General features: G+C 41.0%; 2 protein-coding genes across 8 annotated transcripts in view; both read left to right on the forward strand.

The window, feature by feature from the left end:
* Positions 1-3,673: 3,673 nt before the first annotated feature.
* On the forward strand, positions 3,674-8,579 carry tmem177 (transmembrane protein 177). Of its 5 annotated transcripts, none has more exons than XM_058082149.1 (4): positions 3,674-3,848; positions 4,084-4,299; positions 4,378-4,618; positions 6,763-8,579. In XM_058082149.1, exons 3-4 carry the CDS (start codon positions 4,418-4,420, stop codon positions 7,492-7,494), a joined length of 933 nt encoding a protein of 310 aa, XP_057938132.1. In that variant the 5' UTR covers positions 3,674-3,848; positions 4,084-4,299; positions 4,378-4,417; the 3' UTR covers positions 7,495-8,579. The 5 variants fall into 5 exon arrangements, with proteins under 5 accessions (XP_057938132.1, XP_057938131.1, XP_057938134.1 ...); XM_058082148.1 differs by having other exon boundaries at positions 4,179-4,299; XM_058082151.1 differs by having other exon boundaries at positions 4,179-4,283; positions 4,361-4,618.
* A 2,724-nt stretch (positions 8,580-11,303) lies between these two features.
* The window catches only part of ptpn4a (protein tyrosine phosphatase non-receptor type 4a), a 68,910-nt gene continuing 59,344 nt past the window's right edge, over positions 11,304-20,869 (forward strand). For all 3 annotated transcript variants that reach the window (XR_009131609.1, XM_058081461.1, XM_058081462.1), the window contains exon 1: positions 11,304-11,783. The gene's annotated coding sequence lies outside the window, so the exon portion shown is untranslated. The remainder of the gene's footprint in view (positions 11,784-20,869) is intronic.

Raw genomic sequence — 20,869 nt, forward strand, 5'->3', positions numbered from 1 at the left:
AATTGATAAAAAAAATAACTTGACTTCCTCAAAACAGCAAGAAAATGTATTCACTCACATCACTGAAACACAGTACTGCAGCAACACCGCCACACATCCCTCTGTCCTCCCAAAGAAGCCCCAGCTGCTCCTTTTATAGGGCTCTCAATCTGCTCAGAATGTCCCACTTTTGTCCATAGGTCTACAGCACACATCTAATCATGAAACTCTTAAACTCTGGATTTAAACTCTGTCATCTTATGTGAACCCACTGCAACTACAACTCTTCATAAAACATGAACACATACACATATTTCTCTACCTGAACCCAAGATTAAATACCCATCAAACCTTATAACCCCCTCACCCATCCCCAGTACATGGTATGGTCTGATGATGTCACTAATGACATCACCAAACCTATAAAACACAGACACTCATGACGGCTCCTCCCCAAACATTCCTGCAGGTGACTCCCTTGGTAAGTATCCACAGGTAAGATAATCTCTGTACACCTGTTCCTAACCAATCTCAATTTAGCTTGAATCAACACAGCACTATTATCACATACTACAGTATGAATTGGCCCTGTACCCTAGAAACCGCCCATGAATGATACGGGAAAAGGCCGAAATGATACTGTTTAACCATGTCCAGTATCAGCCCCCATAGCTGTCCACTCAGAGTGCGCTGCTCTGGTATCGTGCCCGTGAAACAACCAATCAGAGAACAGCGCACGAGTGCTTAGTGCCTAGTGCTTTTCCAGTCACCAAAAAACCCAAACTTGATTAATGGAACTTTAATTGTCAGACATTGATAAGATAAGACTGTTGATAAAATATTATTGTTGAAATATTTTTGCAATTGTTGTGTTTACACTGTTTAGATATAGCACATGTAATAAACTGAACATTTTCTGGAAACAAAATGGTCTTTTCATTAAATAGTACGTGATAATAAGCTCATGATTAAATAGTATGTGATAATAAGATCATCACATGGTTTGTCTGGTATCAGGCCCAGTATCATGCCCCCAAGTGTCAGTATCAGTATCTGATACTGGCACGCGGCACGTGATAACCTATAATTATCAACGACATAACTCAACAAATCATGATCAGAGTGTGAGTGGTCCGCAGAGATGTTGACCATGTACCAATACTCTATGGAGGGCAAGCTGGTCCCAATGGTTTTCTCTGCGGACCTGATTGTCCCTTGCAGTCTGCTCTTGTCCAGTTTGGTGTCAGGAGCCAAACCAACCTATGATGGAGATGCAAAGAACAGACTGTATTATTGTATTATTATTGTATTGCAGGTGGTTGACAGCAGTTTCTTAGACAGGTTGAAAGTCCTGAACAGTCTCAAGAAGTACATCCTCTGCTGTGCATTTTCCAAATTGTGTCTATGTGGGAGGACCACTTCAGGTCCCCTGTCATCTCCAGTGTTAAGCGGATTCAGTTCCAGGTTCTTCTGACGACACCAGGGTGCAGAGAATGTATGTATGTAAGTGCATGTGCCGTGCCGGAAACCTACTTACTGCTTCTACTCCAGCAGGAACCTCTCCATTAACCTCTGGATGCTTCAATCCGCATGGCTAAATGCATGAGCATACATTAAAGCTCATAGGACGACACAGGTTTACCCTTCGGTTTTTGTTGATAACATGCACTGAATATTGCTGCAACCTGCTCTCTCCCTATAGCCATTTACTGTCACGCTCACACACCTACTTACATCTCCTCTTGCCTGTTTCCATGGAGACAGCATGTGAGCGGGATTTTTCCACTAGGATCAGCATATTTGATGACAATACATGTGCAAAACACAATTGAATCTAATTGAATCATTTTTTACCTTCACATACACGTTTCGGCCCAAAAGATGTCTGTTGGGAACTATCAATCATATCGATACCAAGGGTAGTATCTGTATCAGACGCTAACTTGATGGAATCAAGATATTACTGTTCTATGTTTATTTTCACAAAAATCTGTGTTTTTTTTGTGTGGTTCATATTCATTCATTAATTTTCTACCGCTTATCCTTACGAGGGTCACAGGGGTGCTGGAGCCTATCCCAGCTGTCTTCGGGCGAGAGGCAGGGTACACCCTGGACTGATGACCAGCCAATCACAGGGCACATATAGACAAACAACCATTCCCACCCACATTCATACCTATGGACAATTTGGAGTGGCCAATTAACCTAGCATGTTTTTGGAATGTGGGAAGAAACTGGAGTACCCGGAGAAAACCCACACATGCACGGGGAGAACATGCAAAATCCACACAGAGATGGCTGAGGGTGGAATTGAACTTGGGTCTCCTAGCTGTGAGGCCTGTGCGCTAACCACCCGGAGCTGTGCAGCCTTAATCTCTTTCAGACAACCAAAAATATTAACAAAAAAGCATTTTATTGTATTTTGGCAAATCAGAGAAGAAAAATTGTATTCTAATGAGAAAAAAATGTGTAACTTTAAACGAGAAAGCTTGTCATATTATGAAGAAAAATAATGCCATTGGGAAGCACAAACAAGTTTTTGTGGAAAATTAAGGTTGCAGAAAAAAACACAATGTTACAAAAATAAAGTCAAAATATTGTGGGATTAAAATCATAATTACGAGAATAAAATTTACAAGAACAAAGTTGGAATAGCTAAATAATCTAAAAAAAACAGCAAAGATGAAAAAAAAACTGTAATTTTATAAGAAAGCCAATAATAAATAAATAAATAATAAAGCCAAAAAAACGGAGCACCCGGAGAAAACCCTCGCATTCACGGGGAGAACATGTAAACTCCACACAGAGATGGCCGAGGGTTGGTTCATATTGTTCTTGTTATATTTACATATTGTGTACAACTTAGGGTATAACTTATGGGACACAACAGGGCTTTGGGAGCAAAAGCCAGAGCAGCTGCTAGGGGTTGCCAAAAAATCTTGAAAAAAATCCACCTTAAATACAATTATATAAAATACTAATTACTACTAACTCTTAAAATGGCAAAACTCACATTGATTCAAATTTAAAGCAACTCCCAATTAATATTACTTCCAAGTCTCATCATTTTTGTACGTAATATGGCATAGAGTTTTATATAGGTATTTTATATAGTCTTTGTATGTATATATAGTTATTGTGCGCACATGACATTATTTAAATTCATTTTGATTGTATTCATAATTTATTATTGTAATTTCTTCTCTTATTTTGAGGAATTTTATTTTGTGGTAAGGGTACCTGCATTTACATTATATTTTGATTTCCTTAAATTGATTTGTAATGTGTTGCCCATTTCAATTGGGTTATGGTACAAATGAAAGACAATGGTAAAAACGTACATAAACCATATTATTAATATGACAATAATCATAATATCACATAATCAATATTTTGTTGCTATAGTTCACTAATAAGTTAGTTGAAACAATTTTTAAAAATCTTCGTCCTGTGTTGTATTCCGATAATAAACACGTTCAACAATTTAAAAGCAAAGATTAAAAGCAAAAATTATTCAATGAGCTAGAATCATTTCAAGTAAAAAAAAATCGGTATCTGCATTAATGGTCCCATATTTACTTTGTATCGAATCAATACCAACATTTTTAGTGGCTACCTCGCTCAGTTTGCTTGAGACGCCATGCTAATGTCGTAAAAGCTATAGCAGTACGGCAGCCATGTCGCTTTACGGACATTTTTTTTCTCGTAACAGTTCTGTGGAAGACAGCTGTCCTTGAAAACATGGTGGCTACGGGATAGTGTAGTAGTTGATAATTTAGTTCTCGTTTGGCTGTTAGATGCAGTATATGTATTTGTATAAATATTTTTTTGGAGCCGTATGTTGTTTTCTTCACCGAAACGAAAGCCACGTGAGTATGACAGCACTGTGTAATAGTAGTGTTATATACAGCATGTACTGTTTAGTTCCCAATGGCTGGTTATTTGAATTACTTCTCATGTATATATGCATAGAATATCAACATACCGTTGTGAAGTTTCTATAATCACTGTGTCAACCTTATAAATGAATCTGCACGTCGCCAAATCGTTGTAGTAAATAGAAGTGCATCCTGTTTCATCCTATTTGATCCCATGGCTCCACAGTCATACATAAATGGAAGCTCTACCAAAAGCTGACCCGGTGCGGGGACTTTAGCTAAGGAGGTGATAAAGAACTGGATCTTGACCCACTTTGACAGAGCTCCAGAAGGACGGCTTTCTCTGCAGTGATCTGCTGACCAGGACTGGATAGTAAAGAGGCTCAGATTTGAGGCTGCAATTGCTGTCAATTGTGCATCAACAAAGTATTGAGCAAAAGCTGTGAATACTACACACATGTGATTTCTTAGTCGTTGTTGTTGTTTTTTTTAAATTAAGTCAGGTTGTGTGTCTTCACAGACACAGAGGTCAGAAGCTCACTGAAGAAAGCCAACACAAGATGGCATCTGGCTTCCTCAAGTATGTCGTGCTTCTTCAGAAGTACCGAACCCCACTGCTGATTGCAAGCTGCGGTGGCGTCTTTGCAGCCAACATGTTCTACCACGTCTTCCCTGACATGTCCTACCGCCAGCTCTACCAGGCCTGGTCCAAAGGGGAGCCGGTCATATTGTCTGAGAAACTAGTGGAGCTTTTCCAACAGGTACTTAGTTATCTTGAAATTTACACTGATATATGTGAACTGCATCTTGGTTCTTACTTCACACATGCAATTGAAGTGATGCATTTTGATCATATTTTTAATGAAATAGTAGTTGTATTAAGTCCTCATGTATCTCAAACTATTAATTTAAACACTCCATTCATTTTCTACCGCTTATCCTCACGGGGGTGCTGGAGCCTATCCCAGAGAGGTGGGGTAAACCCTGGACTGGTGGCCAGCCAATCACAGGGCACATATAGACAAACAACCATTCACACTCACATTCATACCTATGGACAATTTGGAGTGGCCAATTAACCTAGCATGTTTTTGGAATGGAGGAAACCGGAGTACCCGGAGAAAACCCACATGCACGGGGAGAACATGCAAAGTCCACATAGACATGGCCGAGGGTGGAATTGAACCCAGGTCTCCTAGCTGTGAGGTCTGTGCGCTTATCACACGACCGCCGTGCAGCCCGCTAAACACTCAATTTGTCACTTAAAAAATACAATAACTGGATAAATAAAACAACTTACTTGCAGCATAAATAAGATTTAAAACTTTTTGGGGACTATTTCTATCAAATATTGTTCACAAATCTGGGTAACTCTCCTCTCTGTTCATGAACATTTATAATTCATTCACATCACGGGTGTGAGATACCAAGATGCTGATGATGTGCCTTAGGCTGGTCACAACAAAAGGCAGCTTCAAAATGTGCACTTTAACTGTATGGGGGGGGGGGGGGGGGGGTCACATCAAATACTGTTTTCGGACCCAAACAATGGGGCAAAACTGCATAGTGGCCTTTTATTGTGGCCAAGTGGCACATGTGCAGTAATCATCACAACAGCATGTTGAGTATCTTGACTTAGCAGTTAAAATGTTTGTTCTTAGTCTTGATTTTGCGACCTAAATCCAGCTTTGTTGTTTCTGTTTATTGACACTTGATGATGCATTTTTTTGACTGAGGCAACTTATAGTTGGGAATATACAGTTGTATAGATCAGTGATTTTCAACCACTGTGCCGCGGCACACTAGTGTACCTTGAGAAACCGTCAGGTGTGCCGTGAGGAATTATCCAATATCACTTTTTAAAATTAACATTTATTAATCATCATTTGCAAATATTATGTCAATAGCCATTATGTCAATAGTATACATGGACCCAAATATTCCAATTGCATTTGGTTTATTTGCTCAAATGGAAAGAATTGAACAGGGATGGAATATTCCTTTAACCAATCCGATTGAGGGATCTTGTACCCGCTCAAACGGAAAGTTGTCAGGGTGCGTTCTTCTTCGTGGTGTTTTTCTTCTTCTGTTGTTTATTGGTGGTTGGCAAGCAGCTTTCATGTGCATTAGCGCCATCTGTGGAACAGAATCTAAACCCTTCTATTCTTTATTCACAAGTGCAGTTTTATTAAAAAAGAAAATATATATCTATATTTAAAACATGTCCTGAGTTTAATTATAGAATATTAGCAAGATTGAATTTGATCTTTTCCTGTTTAAATTTATCCCGGGTGCGTTCTTTCAGTGCATGCTCAGATATGACGTAACACGCAGATCCAGACGTTCTTCACTTATAAAAATGGAGGCCAGCAATCGGCACTGGACTAAGCAAAGTTTGTTTTTGAAACTAAATTTCAAGACTGGACAGACGAAAAACTGGCAATACGGAGTTATTCCAACAAGTGAAAGAAAAACTAGGGGAAGCCAGTATCACGTGATGTTGATGTTTACGTTTTACTGGGCATGCCCTATTGACTATTCTGTTTGATTTTCGTGCCGCATGTAGACAAGAGATTGGAATATTCCTTTCTATGGATACCATTGTTTCCCGAAAGGTCATTAGGAAAGAGAAAAACTGGTCATGTAAAAACGTGGCTACTGTGGAGTGTCTGTGGTGTAAAGACTGGCAGAGCAATGTAATATTGGTCCGTGTGGCAACACCTACCTTGTTCCTCCGATAGACTTATTGATGCACGCGTGAGGTCGTGGTGACATTTTGGAACATTTTTGGTTAGTGGTGTGCCACAAGATTTTTCCAATGTAAAAAACGTGCCGTGGCTCAAAAAAAGTTTAAAAACACTGGTATAGATCACCTTGATGTTAAATTTGCTTTTGTTGTTCATAGGTGTTGAAGGACTACGGTATCAGCTCACCCAAGACATTCTCTGCCTTCGCCTCCTTTGGTTTCCACCCAGTTGGCGCTGGTGTCCCATGGCTCCCTGCAGGGGCCCACATTGGCATCCCCGCAAACTTCAACAGCACGGTCGATGACCATAGCGGTATCACAAACCGGACCATTTTCATCAACGGCAAAACCGTGGAGTGGGACAGTGAAACTGGCACGTCCCTCAAGGAGTCGCTGGTGTTTTCCCGAGATGCACAGAAATTTGCCATAGCACGAGAGGTGGCCCGTCTGCAGTCCGGAGCGCCTGTCATGAGTGCCGCTGTTGCTCCCTTCTGCCTGGGTGGAGTTTGGGTGTACAGCGTGGTGCTGAAACAAGTATTTGGGCTCCATGCCGGCCCCGCGTTGTTGCGTGGAGCTGTGAACGTTGTCGCGCTGGGGCTCGGTGCCGTGTCGTACTTCCTCACCTCGGATGCCGTCACCAAGTGGACTGATTACAGCTCAGACCAGCGTGCAGCTGGAGTGTCGTGCGATTACGCCCGGGGCGGGGTGGAGTTTTATGATAAGATTCTGTCCAGAAACAAGACACTACGCTCACTTATGGGAAAGAAAGGAGAGGAGATGTACGCACCCAGTGGGAACTTATTTCCCGCTCACCTCCTTCAGCTCAAACACACACCGTACACCTCCAGGAAGGAGGGGATCCTCACGCTGCTGAAAAAGGAGAACATCTAGACATCCAGACCATCAGTCCTCATCTTAGGTGATTAACATGAGGCTTTAAATCAGGGGTGCTCATGACGGTAGTTTAGGTTGATTGTTTAAACGTCACTTTGTAAGTGTCATATGAAATCAGTCCGCCGACATTAAGCTCCCCTCCTCATTCGCTATTGTTCCCTGCGGCAACGATTAATGGTAAACGGATGTCACAAGCTACACATGGAAATGCAACTTTCATCTATATTATTCTGATTATGGATAATCAAACTCAGTGGTAATGACAAAAGTCATCTGTTCTTTTGTAGCGGCTCGTCGTTACTATGTTGAATAAAAGTTGTGAGTTTGATTTGCTTCACGTCCCGAACTCCACTATACCGATATGCGTGTTTCTACTCTTCCGTTTCAGAAAGTACTATTTCATGATTCATTGGGAAATGTGTCTATTGTATATTGATTAGCGGTACTCAGGTTATGTACACAACTATTGAGGAATTAATTATCTTTATCGCCATATTGAATTCAATTGGGAATTACTGAACGATACCATCGACTTTCATTTCCTGTAAACTGTGAATGTAAAATACTAAAGTATTTGGTATAGTCGTTTCAAAGTTTATGGGTTACATTTTATTTATGTACATGTTGTATGCTTTAAGAGAGAGATTATGTTGACTTTTAACTAACCCCTAATTTACAAAATACCTAAATAATCCTATTTATAAATACAGTAAATATTTTTCTAGATTTATAGTCGGAGGTGGATCCTTGGGATGGGGTCATTTTAAAAAGTAGCTCGGAGACTGAAGTGTGAGCACCCCTGCTTTAAGTGGTGTCAATGGGTCAATAAAACCAGACTTGAGATCAATCATTTTCACCGTGATTTTTGATTTCTCATTAGTCACCCGCTTTGAAAGCTAAAGTGACCATGTTTCTATACATGTTTCTAAACATTTCACCACCTTCCTAAGGATGGGGGGGGACCTAGTCATCAATCAAAGTAAAGTAATCCCTAGCCACATCATGCTTTGAATTTCATGGCTTCAAGTGTGAAAAAAATGAAGTAATTAATAAATCTTGAATACGGCATATTTGTTTTTAAAAAAAATGCTTTTTTCTGCACTTTTTTGCCCATGTTTTTGACTTTTTGCCAAACCAAAGGATTTTCAAGCATAGAAATGGCTGAATGCTCTTGCCATAACTCAACTTGGATAGGCTCCATCACACCCCGTCAGCCTAATGAGGATAAGCGATATAGAAAATGGGTGGAAAATCCATCTGAGGAAAAGACAGGAAGCAGAACTGGAGGTAGCAGAGACGAGGGTGCTGAGGTTCTAATTGGGAGTGACCAGGATGGATAGGATCAGGAAGGAGTACAACATTACATGAGGCCTTATAGATAAAGTCAGTTATTGGCAAGACTGAGATGGTTGGCACATGTCCAGAGGAGAGATAGTGAATATATTGGTAGAAGGATGCTGCCAGGTAGGAGGTTTATGGATGTAGTGAAGGAGGACGTGAGGGTAGTTGGTGTGTCGGATGCAGAAAACAGGGTTGGATGGAGGAGATTGGTTTGCTGTGGCGACCCCTGAAGGGAAAAGCCCAAAGAGAAAGAAGAAGGTGGATGGATGGAGAATGGCTAAAATGAACTAAAATACAACGATAAAGCATTCAAAAGACACATTCAAAGACATTGTGATGATATGTAGTATTCTACACAGGTCACTACTTCACTGAGACACACAAGCACCAGTGATGACAGTAGACGCTCCATATTTGTAAGTCCGGGACAGTGCGCTAATTTGTGCGGTGATTTGTATGGAGTCCATTCAGCAACCCCCTCTCGGCCTCACCAAGGATACACAGAGCATCACACTTAAAAGAACATAAAAACAGGTCCACCACACCACAATGTACTGATCTCCGATGACACAAAAAGTGCTGATGCAATTTTGTGTATTCCCGGTGTAGCAACATCAAAACAGGATCTTTCTCCCATTGCCCTTTTCGTCCTCCAGCATTCTGTGTCCCCACTTGTTCTTTTTTTTTTTTACTGAGAAAAAAAACAAGCCTAAGTGTCTACACATTTGCATGACTAGCTAATTTGTTTGGTGATAATAATCTTAATATCCCACTCAGTGGGACCTCAGAACTCATCATGCAGCACTCAGGTTCCCTGAGGTCATCTGTCTGCATATTAACAAGGTTCCGATATGGTGTTTTAATTACATTTCTAGTCCTCTACCCCGAGGACTGGACTAAAAATAACAGCTTGTAATTAATAATATTGCGGAATGGATACAGCGACACATTTTTGAAGTGGTTGTGCCCAGGTGGACCAGGCCATAGAGGCAATTTTTAAAGGTGATGATGGAACTGGTGCTAGAAGGGCAATGCTACACATTAGACAAATTCTCATCATTTCATGGATGATATGATTTCCCGAATCACATTGTTAAAATTGCGTCCCATCAAAGCAACTTTTACTAGATCCCATTATAAGTGGAATGCATGTGTAAAATATGTAAATGTATGCATAACTGACGTTGAAAACAAGAAAACAAACAGGGCTTTGACTACTAGAGTATGTCGGCTCACTGCATCATTGACCTCCTTATGTGAGAGTCGCTCTGGCCTCTTCCCAACACTGGCCTCACTTGTCTTGTCTTCATCTTCTGACTTGATAGTTGGCCATTGAAAGGGGACAGAAAGGCCCATTGTGTGGCGTGTTGTAGTGGCAGCTATTCCACTTTACACCACATGAGGCCAGTATAATCCACATTACGCTACAACCGTCACCTCTTACACTGAATATGAATGACAAGACTGAAATTATCAATGAGCATACTTTTACTTCACTTCGATATATTTTTTTATTGACATAATATTTTGTAAAATAAAAAAGGAAAATTATAATGCAGAGGCTGCACGGTGGGCGAGTGGTTAGGGCGCAGACCTCACAGCTAGGAGACCAGGATTCAATTCCACCCTCGGCCATCTTTGTGTGGAGTTTGCATGTTCTCCCCCGTGCATGCGTGGGTTTTCTCCGGGTACTCCGGTTTCCTCCCACATTCCAAAAACATGCTAGGTTAATTGGTGACTCCAAATTGTCCATAGGTATGAATGTGGGTGGGAATGGTTGTTTGTCTATATGTGCCCTGTGATTGGCTGGCCACCAGTCCAGGGTGTACCCCGCCTCTCGCCCGGAGACAGCTGGGATAGGCTCCAGCACCCCCGCGACCCTGAGGATAAGCTGTAGAAAATGAATGAATAATATAATAATCGGCAATTGGTTCGTTTAATGAATTATGACAATCAAAGCCTTTGATTTTGAAGCGGCCTTACCTGGGGGCGCTCCATAAGTAACAGCGCGCCTCCCGCTCCGTGGCCCCTCCTCCGTGGGCTTTATTAGCGCAAGGGGTGGCCGATACTGAGAATGTTGTATCAATTCGATACCAAGTGAGTGCGTGACCAGTATCGTCGACGCCGATACTTTTTAGTTGGAGATTGACAAACTTCTGAAATACCGGGTTTTCACTTTTAATTTGCTGACCGCGACAAAACACGAGACAAATATAAATGTAATGGATATATAATTACAATCACAGGACAATGCTGTATGAGACATTGACATTCATTTCTTGCCTTTTATGATGGATAAAAATATGAAAACAAAACAAAAAACTGATTTTGGACAGTTCTTTGAAAATGATCGCTACCCGACAGCGATACAGCCGTTGATATCGCTATAGTCGACATTAGAATCGATCCACCCAACCCCGAATGTGCGCCATGACGTCACTGCTCGCCTCTGCTGCTGTGTTGCTGGACAAGCAGCTGCAGTGAGACGGTGGACGTCTGACAACAACCAGCAGGCGCATGTCAGGGAAGTCACAAAGGCAACATTTCTGTGCTTAAATCGATGAAGTGATTTACTTTTAGCATTATCAGTGCACAACCTTTTGTGTGTGTTTTTTTAAAACCCAACCACCTGAAATTATTGATATTGGACGTGTTTAGTCCATGCTTACCGTGACGGCTCGTGTCTTGTGGATTATCCGTGGTGGCTGCCGAGACAGTCGCATGGTTGTGGCCGGAGGAGGGCCCTCTGTGCCGGATGGATGTGCTTGAAGCAGCGGCGGATTCCGACCACTTGTGAAGACTGTCGAAATGATGCCCAGGTCTCGTCGGCAGCGGGCGAACTCCTCTTGAATGTTCGGGCTCTGTCGCCCCAACATAAACCATTTCCTCACACGGCAAACATTTTATTCCTTGAAAACTGGACGCCCCCGGAGCAGTTTATGACGGTAAGAAAGACACATTCACACACTAAATGCTAATTTTTTGCCGTTTTCCCTTACGACCAGCTGACGTTCGCTAGCATGCTAGCTTAGCTCGGTGCTGTCACTTTGCTCCAAGTTGCTTCACGCGATGCTACCATGCCGAATATTTTTTTATACTAATCCAAAACGGCATTGTGATAATGCAGCCTAAACGGCAATAGTATTATTTTTTCTTTTTATCGCTGTATGTCCGTAAATATCTACGGGGTTGAACGTGTGCTCCATTCAGAAATAGCCGTGGCTAGCTGGCTTGTTTGCTAATGCTGCTAACTGCTGCCCCATTCAGTTCATCGCAATGAGTTCATGGGTCTACCAAACGATCAATTATGCGCGTAAATTGACCACATTTAGTCTTATTTATTAATGAATCCATCCCAGCCTTGTCCTTAGTGATCATCAATGAATAACTGAAACACTCAGTTAATAGGTCATTCATTGTAACGTCACAGTGTACAATAAGACCTTTAATGACAGCCCAGTTGGCGTTCAATGGCGCTTGCATGCCTTTAAATATGGCGCACAATTATTGAAGAAGGAGCAAGCGTGCCTGTTTATGCTTGCACGAAATGTTTGCCCCTTAAACTGCAATATGGCGACGGCAGACCATGACACTCAAACCGTGCACATTTTCATTCATTGTCCCAGTTTATGTGAGCGTGAAATGTCCCTGCGCCAGTAAAGCCTGATATGTGCATTGCAGGATGCGGGTGGTTTTCGCTAGCGTGCGCGTCGTTAGCTGCGCACAGAACAGTTGGAATGAAACAGTGGAGGCTGTTCAGTGCGAGGTGTTCAGTAATGCAAGTGAAGGCTTCATGAGATGAGGCGTCCTCCTTTTTGTTCGATGACGTAATCCTCTACCATCCGTGCCACATCTTTTGGGTCGCAGTCGGTCCTTCTGGTGCCTGCTGCTGCTGATATCATATATCTGCTCTGGCCCATTTGCTCACCTTGATATCTTGACATATAAGACCCTCTCTCTTAATGCATCTACAACGCACCTTCACAGGAGACCATTTTTACATCAGGATGAATCCCGAATTGGATTTGAGTTTTGTGAGGGGAGCTCTATATATTGGACAATCCTCTCAGAGATCTGTATTCCTTAAAAACCAGCCACTGTGTGATTGGGGATCATCAGGGATCAGCAAAGGAAGGCGGTATCGACCCCTCCCCCCAATGCTGCTGAACAACTGATGAAATACTGTGTAGAGGACAGCCATTGTTGTTGGTTATGTCTCCATTTATCTTTTTGATGGCTGGATGGTATACACTCACAAAGCAGACACACATATATGTATACAGTATATACAGTGCATATAAACATAGAAGAAAAAACGCAAAAATGACTGATGAGATTGTCTTGCGTTTTGGAGAGAGTGGTTTTCCATTATGAAAAACTGCATCTTTGTTGTTTTTCTATACTCGACTAACAGCCTTGACTGTGCAAGTAAAATAGTGGTTCTCAAATGGTCCTGACCTGGGACTCACAATCTCCTGACCCACATATATATGTAAGCCGATCATATCTGTTTGTTTTTTTAAGTCAGCTGTGTCATCTTTTGAAATATGAATACACATGAATTTGTGTACAAAGTACTTTTCAGATTAATTAATTGAGGTAGTTCAATCAGTAAATGACGAAAAACATTATTGTATTAGCGGTATGTCGGTCATGAACGAACGGGTCCAAAGAACTAGTTCTTTTTTGTGAACGGAACGAACAAGGTCACCACCCCTAAAATACCCGTTCAGTTGCAAATGCCTTTTGATTTTTTTTTGATTGGCTGGAGAGTCAGTTCACCGTTCCTTTTGCAGGGCGGGACTATCTGCGTGCTTGCCTGTCTTATCCTATCGTCACGCCTAGCTCTGTGGGTGGGGTTAGCTGACTCTGTCTTTCCAGCGGGGGGTGGCTTGTAACGGGGAGCTGAGATGCTCGGATCCGGACGGCTGTCATAATACTTCAGATTTCAAGGAACGTCATCACGTGTTGTTGCGCTGAGTGAACGGACTGACTTGACACGGCTGATCGGGTCTATGCACAGGGGGAGATCACAAACTAACGACCAATTGACCGAAATGAATGGACGGATCTTTTTACTGAATGAACTGGAATGATCTGGTTCACTAAAATGAACGGTTTTGCCCACCACTAAACTGTATGCATAAAAGTAAAGCATAAATTACATTTATCATCACAATTCAGTTACAGTCATCCCTTGCCACTTGCAGTTTGAATTTTGCAGCTTTGCTCTGTCATGTTTCAAAATAAATAAATAATTGGCTTTTGTGGTTGATGGCCTATTATTTGTCCAAAAATATTTATATTCAAGCACATTTGACTTATTCTTGGCCCAAATTCAGCATTTTCAAGCATAAAAATGGCTAAATGAAAGAATATACAAATGCTACGCAGTTTCAACAGCGCATCCTCACCTAATTGTGTTATATGAAAAATCTATTAATAAATGATCGCTGTTTCATTTTTAAATATGGTCGATTAATTTTCTGAAGCAAATTGTATGTATTCATGGCCTAAATTAAGCATTCTTAAAATATATCACTAAAAACAAAAATATATGCTATTCAAAAGATGTGATTTGAAGTGTAACAGAGTATCTGTGACTTATGTGCGGCTGTAAGAAGCGGTGTTTGGAAAATGATGTGTGCGAGCGATGTCTGCTAATTAAAATTGACTGCTGAGATGACACAATAGCCACCAGGAAGTAAGCTATTCATTCTGTCAATGCTTCTGTATCTTATCTTACTTACACTACCGCTCAAAAGTTTGGGATCACTTGGGATCACTTGTTTTTGGCTAGTCTGAGATATGGCTTTTTCTTGCCAATCCTGCCATGAAGTCCAGCATCCTGAAGTCGCTGCTTCACTTTTGATACTGACACTGGTGTTTGACGGCGACTATTTAGTGCAGCTGCCAGGTGACGACCTGTGAGGCTCTTTGTCTTTAACTACACACTCTCAGATATTTGTCTTCTGGCACAGTTGTGCATCGTTTTTCTGTCCTTGTTAGACCCAGTTTGTGCTGCTCTCTGAAGGGAGTAGTAATCTCTTACAGCATGGTAAGATATTTTTTAGATGGGTTTTCTAATAATCTATTAGCCTTATAAAAGGATGAACTTGAATTAGCAGCCATACCAGGAAATTGATGCAGAGGACTGACAGTTGTTAATAGGCCTCTATGCAAAAATGTAGATACTTCTTTGAAAGTCATCTGATTCATTTTAATTGTTTGTGAAATGGATAAAAATGTTTGTGAAATGCATGAAAATGTTTTTCTTTGGAAATTAAACACATTTGCAAGTGATCCCAAACTTTTGAGCGGTAGTGTATGGCTGATTTATCTATTTTGAATATTATGTCTACTATATTGGGTAATACCAGTGCAAATGTGACTGTAAGGGGGCTATTTCATGTCTATAAGGCACTAATAATGGTAAAAATCGGTCGGTCAGTCGGTCCCCGGAGGAAACCCACATATGCACAGGGAGAACATGCAAACTCCACACAGAGATGGTGGGATTGAACTCGGGTGTCCTAGCTGTGAGGTCTGCGTGCTAACCACTCAACCACCGTGCAGCCTTGTCAATGGACCTTAAATCTCAGAGTTCAACAACAAAGAAAACAAGAAATCCATGTCTTTCACCCCCTTTCTGTTCACAAATTAGCACAAAAAGCTTGAGGTCTTCGGTAAAAACAGGGCTGTATTAAGAAATGAAACAAATAGCTTCATTAATAAAACATATGGACAGCCGTGCAACACTCGCTTGCCTCAGTGTGCTGTTCAGGCAGGTCTGTCCATTCGAAACTTGACTGTAAGAAAACAAGTGGGGAACAATGAATTCAGCTTCGAGCTGCACTACATTGTTGATATGACACATGAGTAAATTTACTGGCAAAAGTGATAATTAGTTGACCAATTAATAATCAGTGTGTCAAGTTGCAGCCTTGCATAAGCATGATGCTAATGAACGCCTTTCTCAAATAGATGCCTGGAAATTGAGTAAATAAATGCCGCAGAATTGACAGTATCCAAGGCTGACCTCTTCAGGGGCTTCTCCATTTTTAAAAGCTTGCAGTTTTGTTTTTATGATCTCCAAACCACGCTTGCTGTGATCTCCCCAAAGGGTGTTCATTTGCTGAATGGTTTTAGATCAAGTTTGAAGATTTGCAAGGCGGAGTAGTACGTGAGAAGACATACCTGCATTCTGAGAAAGCTTGATGCCTCGCATGCTTGCTGTGACCCAGCTGCTAAAGATTCGATTGTATGTGGTGATGACCCAGCACACCTGACCTTGTCACGAGATTCGTTGACTGTATAGTGTTTGACAATAAGATAACCCTACTTGTATTTAGTAATTAAACTTGGTGGGATGTTTAACCTGCTTGGCTTTTTACTCACCCATTAACTTCCAGGGGCTTGTCTTTCCATCTTTCCAACTCTCAATAATGGGCAATGAAGTTTTGAATGATTCACTTTTGCCCTGCCATTCTCACTTCCTTTGGATTTCAAACTGTATCCCTTTAGGTGTCAGTAAGAGTTAGTATACTGCTACTGCAAATTAGTTCTTCATTTAGAGCTCACAATTGGGCTAATTTCAGATGGAGCAGTGTTCACCTTTTAGAGCTCTTAATTTTTTGAGTGGGAGGGAAAAAAAGCTCCCTTTGACTGCCACCATCCACTGGGGACAGCCTTGTCAAAGGGCAGCCTGTTCGTGTTTAACCAAGTGGACTCGTTGCCTGTCCATCCAACTGTAACCCTTGGAAAGCTTACAGTCCTGTGTAGGATTGGGAATCTCTGTATGAGTTATTGATGGGCCCATTTTGGCATGTTTACTTTGAAGTGGCTCTACACTATGTTACTTGATATGTTGTAGTCAGATTTGACCCTTGAATGTTGCATGTGGTGTAACTGTAACTACATGAAATGTGGCTTTGTAATGACAACCTCTGGTAACATACTCAGATTACGCTGGTCTTGAGCCAATGTTCTTTCAGTCTGGCCCACCAGCATTGCTTAAATTAAAGCAGACTAACAGCCATCCCTAATTGTTCAGCCAGATGCCTCTGACAGAGTCAGTTTGTCTGTTGCTAGTCTTTTTGTTGGTCTGTTGCTGAGGCACCACAGGCAACACTTAAGTTTTACTTGTATTTAAACCCACACTGCATGTCATTTCAATGTGGCTTTTGGTGTATTTTTCTTTCTTGAATGAATTGAACATGGCTGGCGGCCTCTTCTCGCCTGAAGTCAGCTGGGATAGGCTCCAGCATACCCCCACGACTCTAATGAGGATTAGCAGCATAGAAGATGGATGGGGTGGATGAATTGAATGTATAGGTGGAGACAGCTGTAATTTGCTGTAAGATACCTTGCATTGTCTCTAGCTTAGCTTTTCCGCCTATGGTTTTACCATGTTTTGTTGCAAAGTAAACATACTGGCTTCCTTGCTGCATTTTCGGTAAATACATATTTTGCAATCCAGTCGCTGTTGTAATCCTTGCTTTTGCCCCCTGCATAGCGGAGGAAGTATTGCATGGACAACTGAATGGTTTACAATTTTTGGGTCTTATTTGGCTGGCCATATGAAAAGTTCCGGTGGATGAGATGTCTCCTTTCTTTGGTTCTTTGGTTCTTTCTGTCTTTCTGTCTTTCGTTCTTTCTGTCTTTCGTTCTTTCTGTCTTTTGTTCTTTCTGTCTTTTGTTCTTTCCGTCTTTTGTTCTTTTGTTCTTTTGTTCTTTCGTTCTTTCGTTCTTTCGTTCTTTCGTTCTTTCGTTCTTTCGTTCTTTCGTTCTTTCGTTCTTTCGTTCTTTCTGTCTTTCGTTCTTTCTGTCTTTCGTTCTTTCTTTCGTCGCGGGCGTGCTGGAGACTATCCCAGCTATTTTCGGGCGAGAGGTAGGGTACACCCTGGACTGGTGGCCAGCCAATCACAGGTCACATATAAACCAACAACCATTCCCACCCACATTCAAACCTATGGACAATTTGGAGTGGCCAATTAACCTGGCATGTTTTTGGAATCTTGTGTAGTTAAAGCTTTCTAATCAACTGTTTATTAATGAAGTAATTTTACATGTCTGACACAAGCTGTGCAGCTTAGACCTCTGAAGTGTCATCTCAGTGTTATATTAGTATTAGTCATAGTTATAATCAAGTTTTATTGCTTTGTCAGAGCAAGACCCATATATTGACTTTTAATAATTTCCAATCCCAAATACTTGTGGTAGCTGTGGCTGTGGTCAAAATTATATCTGCACAATCCAACAGTTCCTGGAAGAGAAACTGTGCTGCGCTCTTCATATCATTTATTTACTTATTTTTTATCCGATTTTCTTGAGAATCAATCATCTTATGGCTGAATTGTTTTTGTCAGTTTTGTAGTTTACACGGTATGTGAAATTCCACCTTTTAAGGGAGTGAATAAGCCTAATTTAAAACATAAAATCTAAGGTGTCAGTATTGGGGATCACATAGCGAATATGTTCACATACAATATACTATAACCAATGTGAATACCATGTGATGGTTATAAAAACATGGCTTCTAGGGTTGTTTACATGGCCTTTAGATTTGGTCTGATATGTTGTTTGCAGTTGTGACCATGTGGTACAGTCTTTAACGGCTCTTAGAAATTTGACTCTCACAGTAGAAGACTGGAATCCAATAATGGTTTCTGTTCCAAAGTCTTGTATTTCGTTTATTGAAACCTAGAGTCACATACCATTCTTGTTGAATTAGCCTTTTGCCTTTTGAAAAATAAAAATTTGGGGCGAAATTGTAAATAATCATCAGTATGATCACTTGCCAACTAACAAAATACTCCCGCTATATCAACATGTAAGACGGGTTAGTCTTAATACATAGTTAATACACAAATAAGAATGCAACTAAATAATGCTGGCAATTACACCATTTGGAAAGATACACATGTATGAAACTCGAATACGAATACAATCAATGAAATTATAAACTGGGTTCATTGAGCACATCACGCATAAAAGCAGCATGAACGAAACATATAAAATTTGAACTATTCAAGGAAGATGGCAAACTCCCCCCTCGCATAACCAATGTTTTCATTGCAAATTGCATATTTACAATCCTAAGGCGAAACTTGGAAATAATTCCAGACCGCAGACTTACTCAGCTAGCAAGGTTGTTGCTGTGTGGAGCAGGTTATCATTCCTTGGCAGAAATAACGATACCGATATAAGACAATATCGTAGCTATTATCGGCTATCCTTAATATAATCCTAGTGGATAGTTGCAGCCTCTGAAGGCCATAGTCAGTGAAATTAGGTCAACTCTTCCTCCCTGACACTCTTCCAGGGATATACTGTGTGTCATCATATTATTATCAGTAACTGGATAAGATATGCTGTATGAATTTTTGTGAAGGAGAGGAGTTTTCCAAGAAAGCCCAACCCCTACATTACACACCTCAGGTATGCGAGGACAGCTGCCTTCCAATTCTTTACTCAAGAGTTATGCTCCCTGTGCTAGTTTTGGCTTGTCTTTTGATCCTTTTATCCTTTATCAACATTTAGCAACACAGCAGCACATCTCCTGTACAGGAACATCTACATACTGTACAGTATATGTGACCATGCCGTCCACGCCTTTTTAAAGGTTTTTTTTAATCCTCCTGGTTGTACAACCTGATTGGCCCATTTGTCAGATTTTGCCTTCAAAACAGCTGTTATACTAGCCCAGAATACCAAAATAAGGTTGACGGTCACAGTTGCTTAAGCACAGTGGGTGAAAGAGACGGTCACAGTTTGCCCTCATTGGGCTGTTTTGTCCCCCTTCTTGGGGTCACATGCAATAGCCAGGTTACAGATGATTTTTCTTTTTAAACATTATTCTTGTTTCGGTAAGAAGGCTAAAACATTTGCACACTGTAATAAATTGTTTTGTTTTTAAAATATACAAATTTTCAATCATCTTTTAACCAGTATATGTACAGGCACATGGAATTGTTTACCATAAAGAGATTTACATCCCTACTTATTGTAGGGATCATATTTCTATTTACAATGAATTCTGAGTTAACTATGGACTAAATGCAGGCAATTGCGGTTAAATATTTTAATTGACACCTTTTTATGTATATAATTAGAATAGAACTAATGTAAAATAGAACAATAACACATATGTGAATCAGGTCATGTTGTTGATCTGTTAGCCACACCGACAGACACAGAGAAGCATAAAGCATAAATTAGCAGATATTGGACCTGCTTCCAATTTGCAGCTGTATTTTGGCTTCTTACCCCATTTATGACACTATTTATACATCATCCAACACATTGAACCCATTCTGGCTTGGGTTTGTGTGGAAGAGGACGTGTAAAGTGAACATAACCAACCTTTTAATGCCGAAACAGAAAACTGAAACAGAACATTAGATTGGCACATCTGTTTAATTTCATGCTTCTGCTCGGCCTCATTATTTTGTGTTTTCAAACCTTGTGGTTGGATTGTCATTGTTGAATCCCAGCCAGCACGGCGGAGTTGCTCAAGACTACTGTGCACGTAAGATGATGTAGTGAACAGAGCTGGAGGCAAAGGATTATGTGGACGTGCGTACAGATCCAGAATCTGGTTCCAAGGTGGCTGATGGACTTGCTTCTCTGAAGGGTGCATACACTTACAGGAGCATGATCGCTCTGAACAGTACATCTAATAATTCACTTCCTTGTCTCACCTTCAGGTCACAACAGTAAAATAAGTACTATCTTTGAAACAAAAATAGTCAACTTTGTAGACTTTCCTGTGTCCTCAATAGCTATTTATTCAGTCATTTTCTACCGCTTATCCTCACGAGGGTCGCGGGGGGTGCTGGAGCCTATGCCAGCTGTCACCCTGGATTGGTGGCCAGCCAATCCCAGGGCACATATAGACAAACAACCATTCCCACCCACATTCATACCTATGGACAATTTGGAGTGGCCAATTAACCTAGCATGTTTTTGGAATGGGGGAGGAAACCGGAGTACCCAGAGAAAACCCACACATGCATCGGGAGAACATGCA

The sequence above is a fragment of the Doryrhamphus excisus genome, chromosome 9 (assembly GCF_030265055.1).
Source record: "Doryrhamphus excisus isolate RoL2022-K1 chromosome 9, RoL_Dexc_1.0, whole genome shotgun sequence".
In the NCBI taxonomy this organism is placed as follows: Eukaryota; Metazoa; Chordata; class Actinopteri; order Syngnathiformes; family Syngnathidae; genus Doryrhamphus; species Doryrhamphus excisus.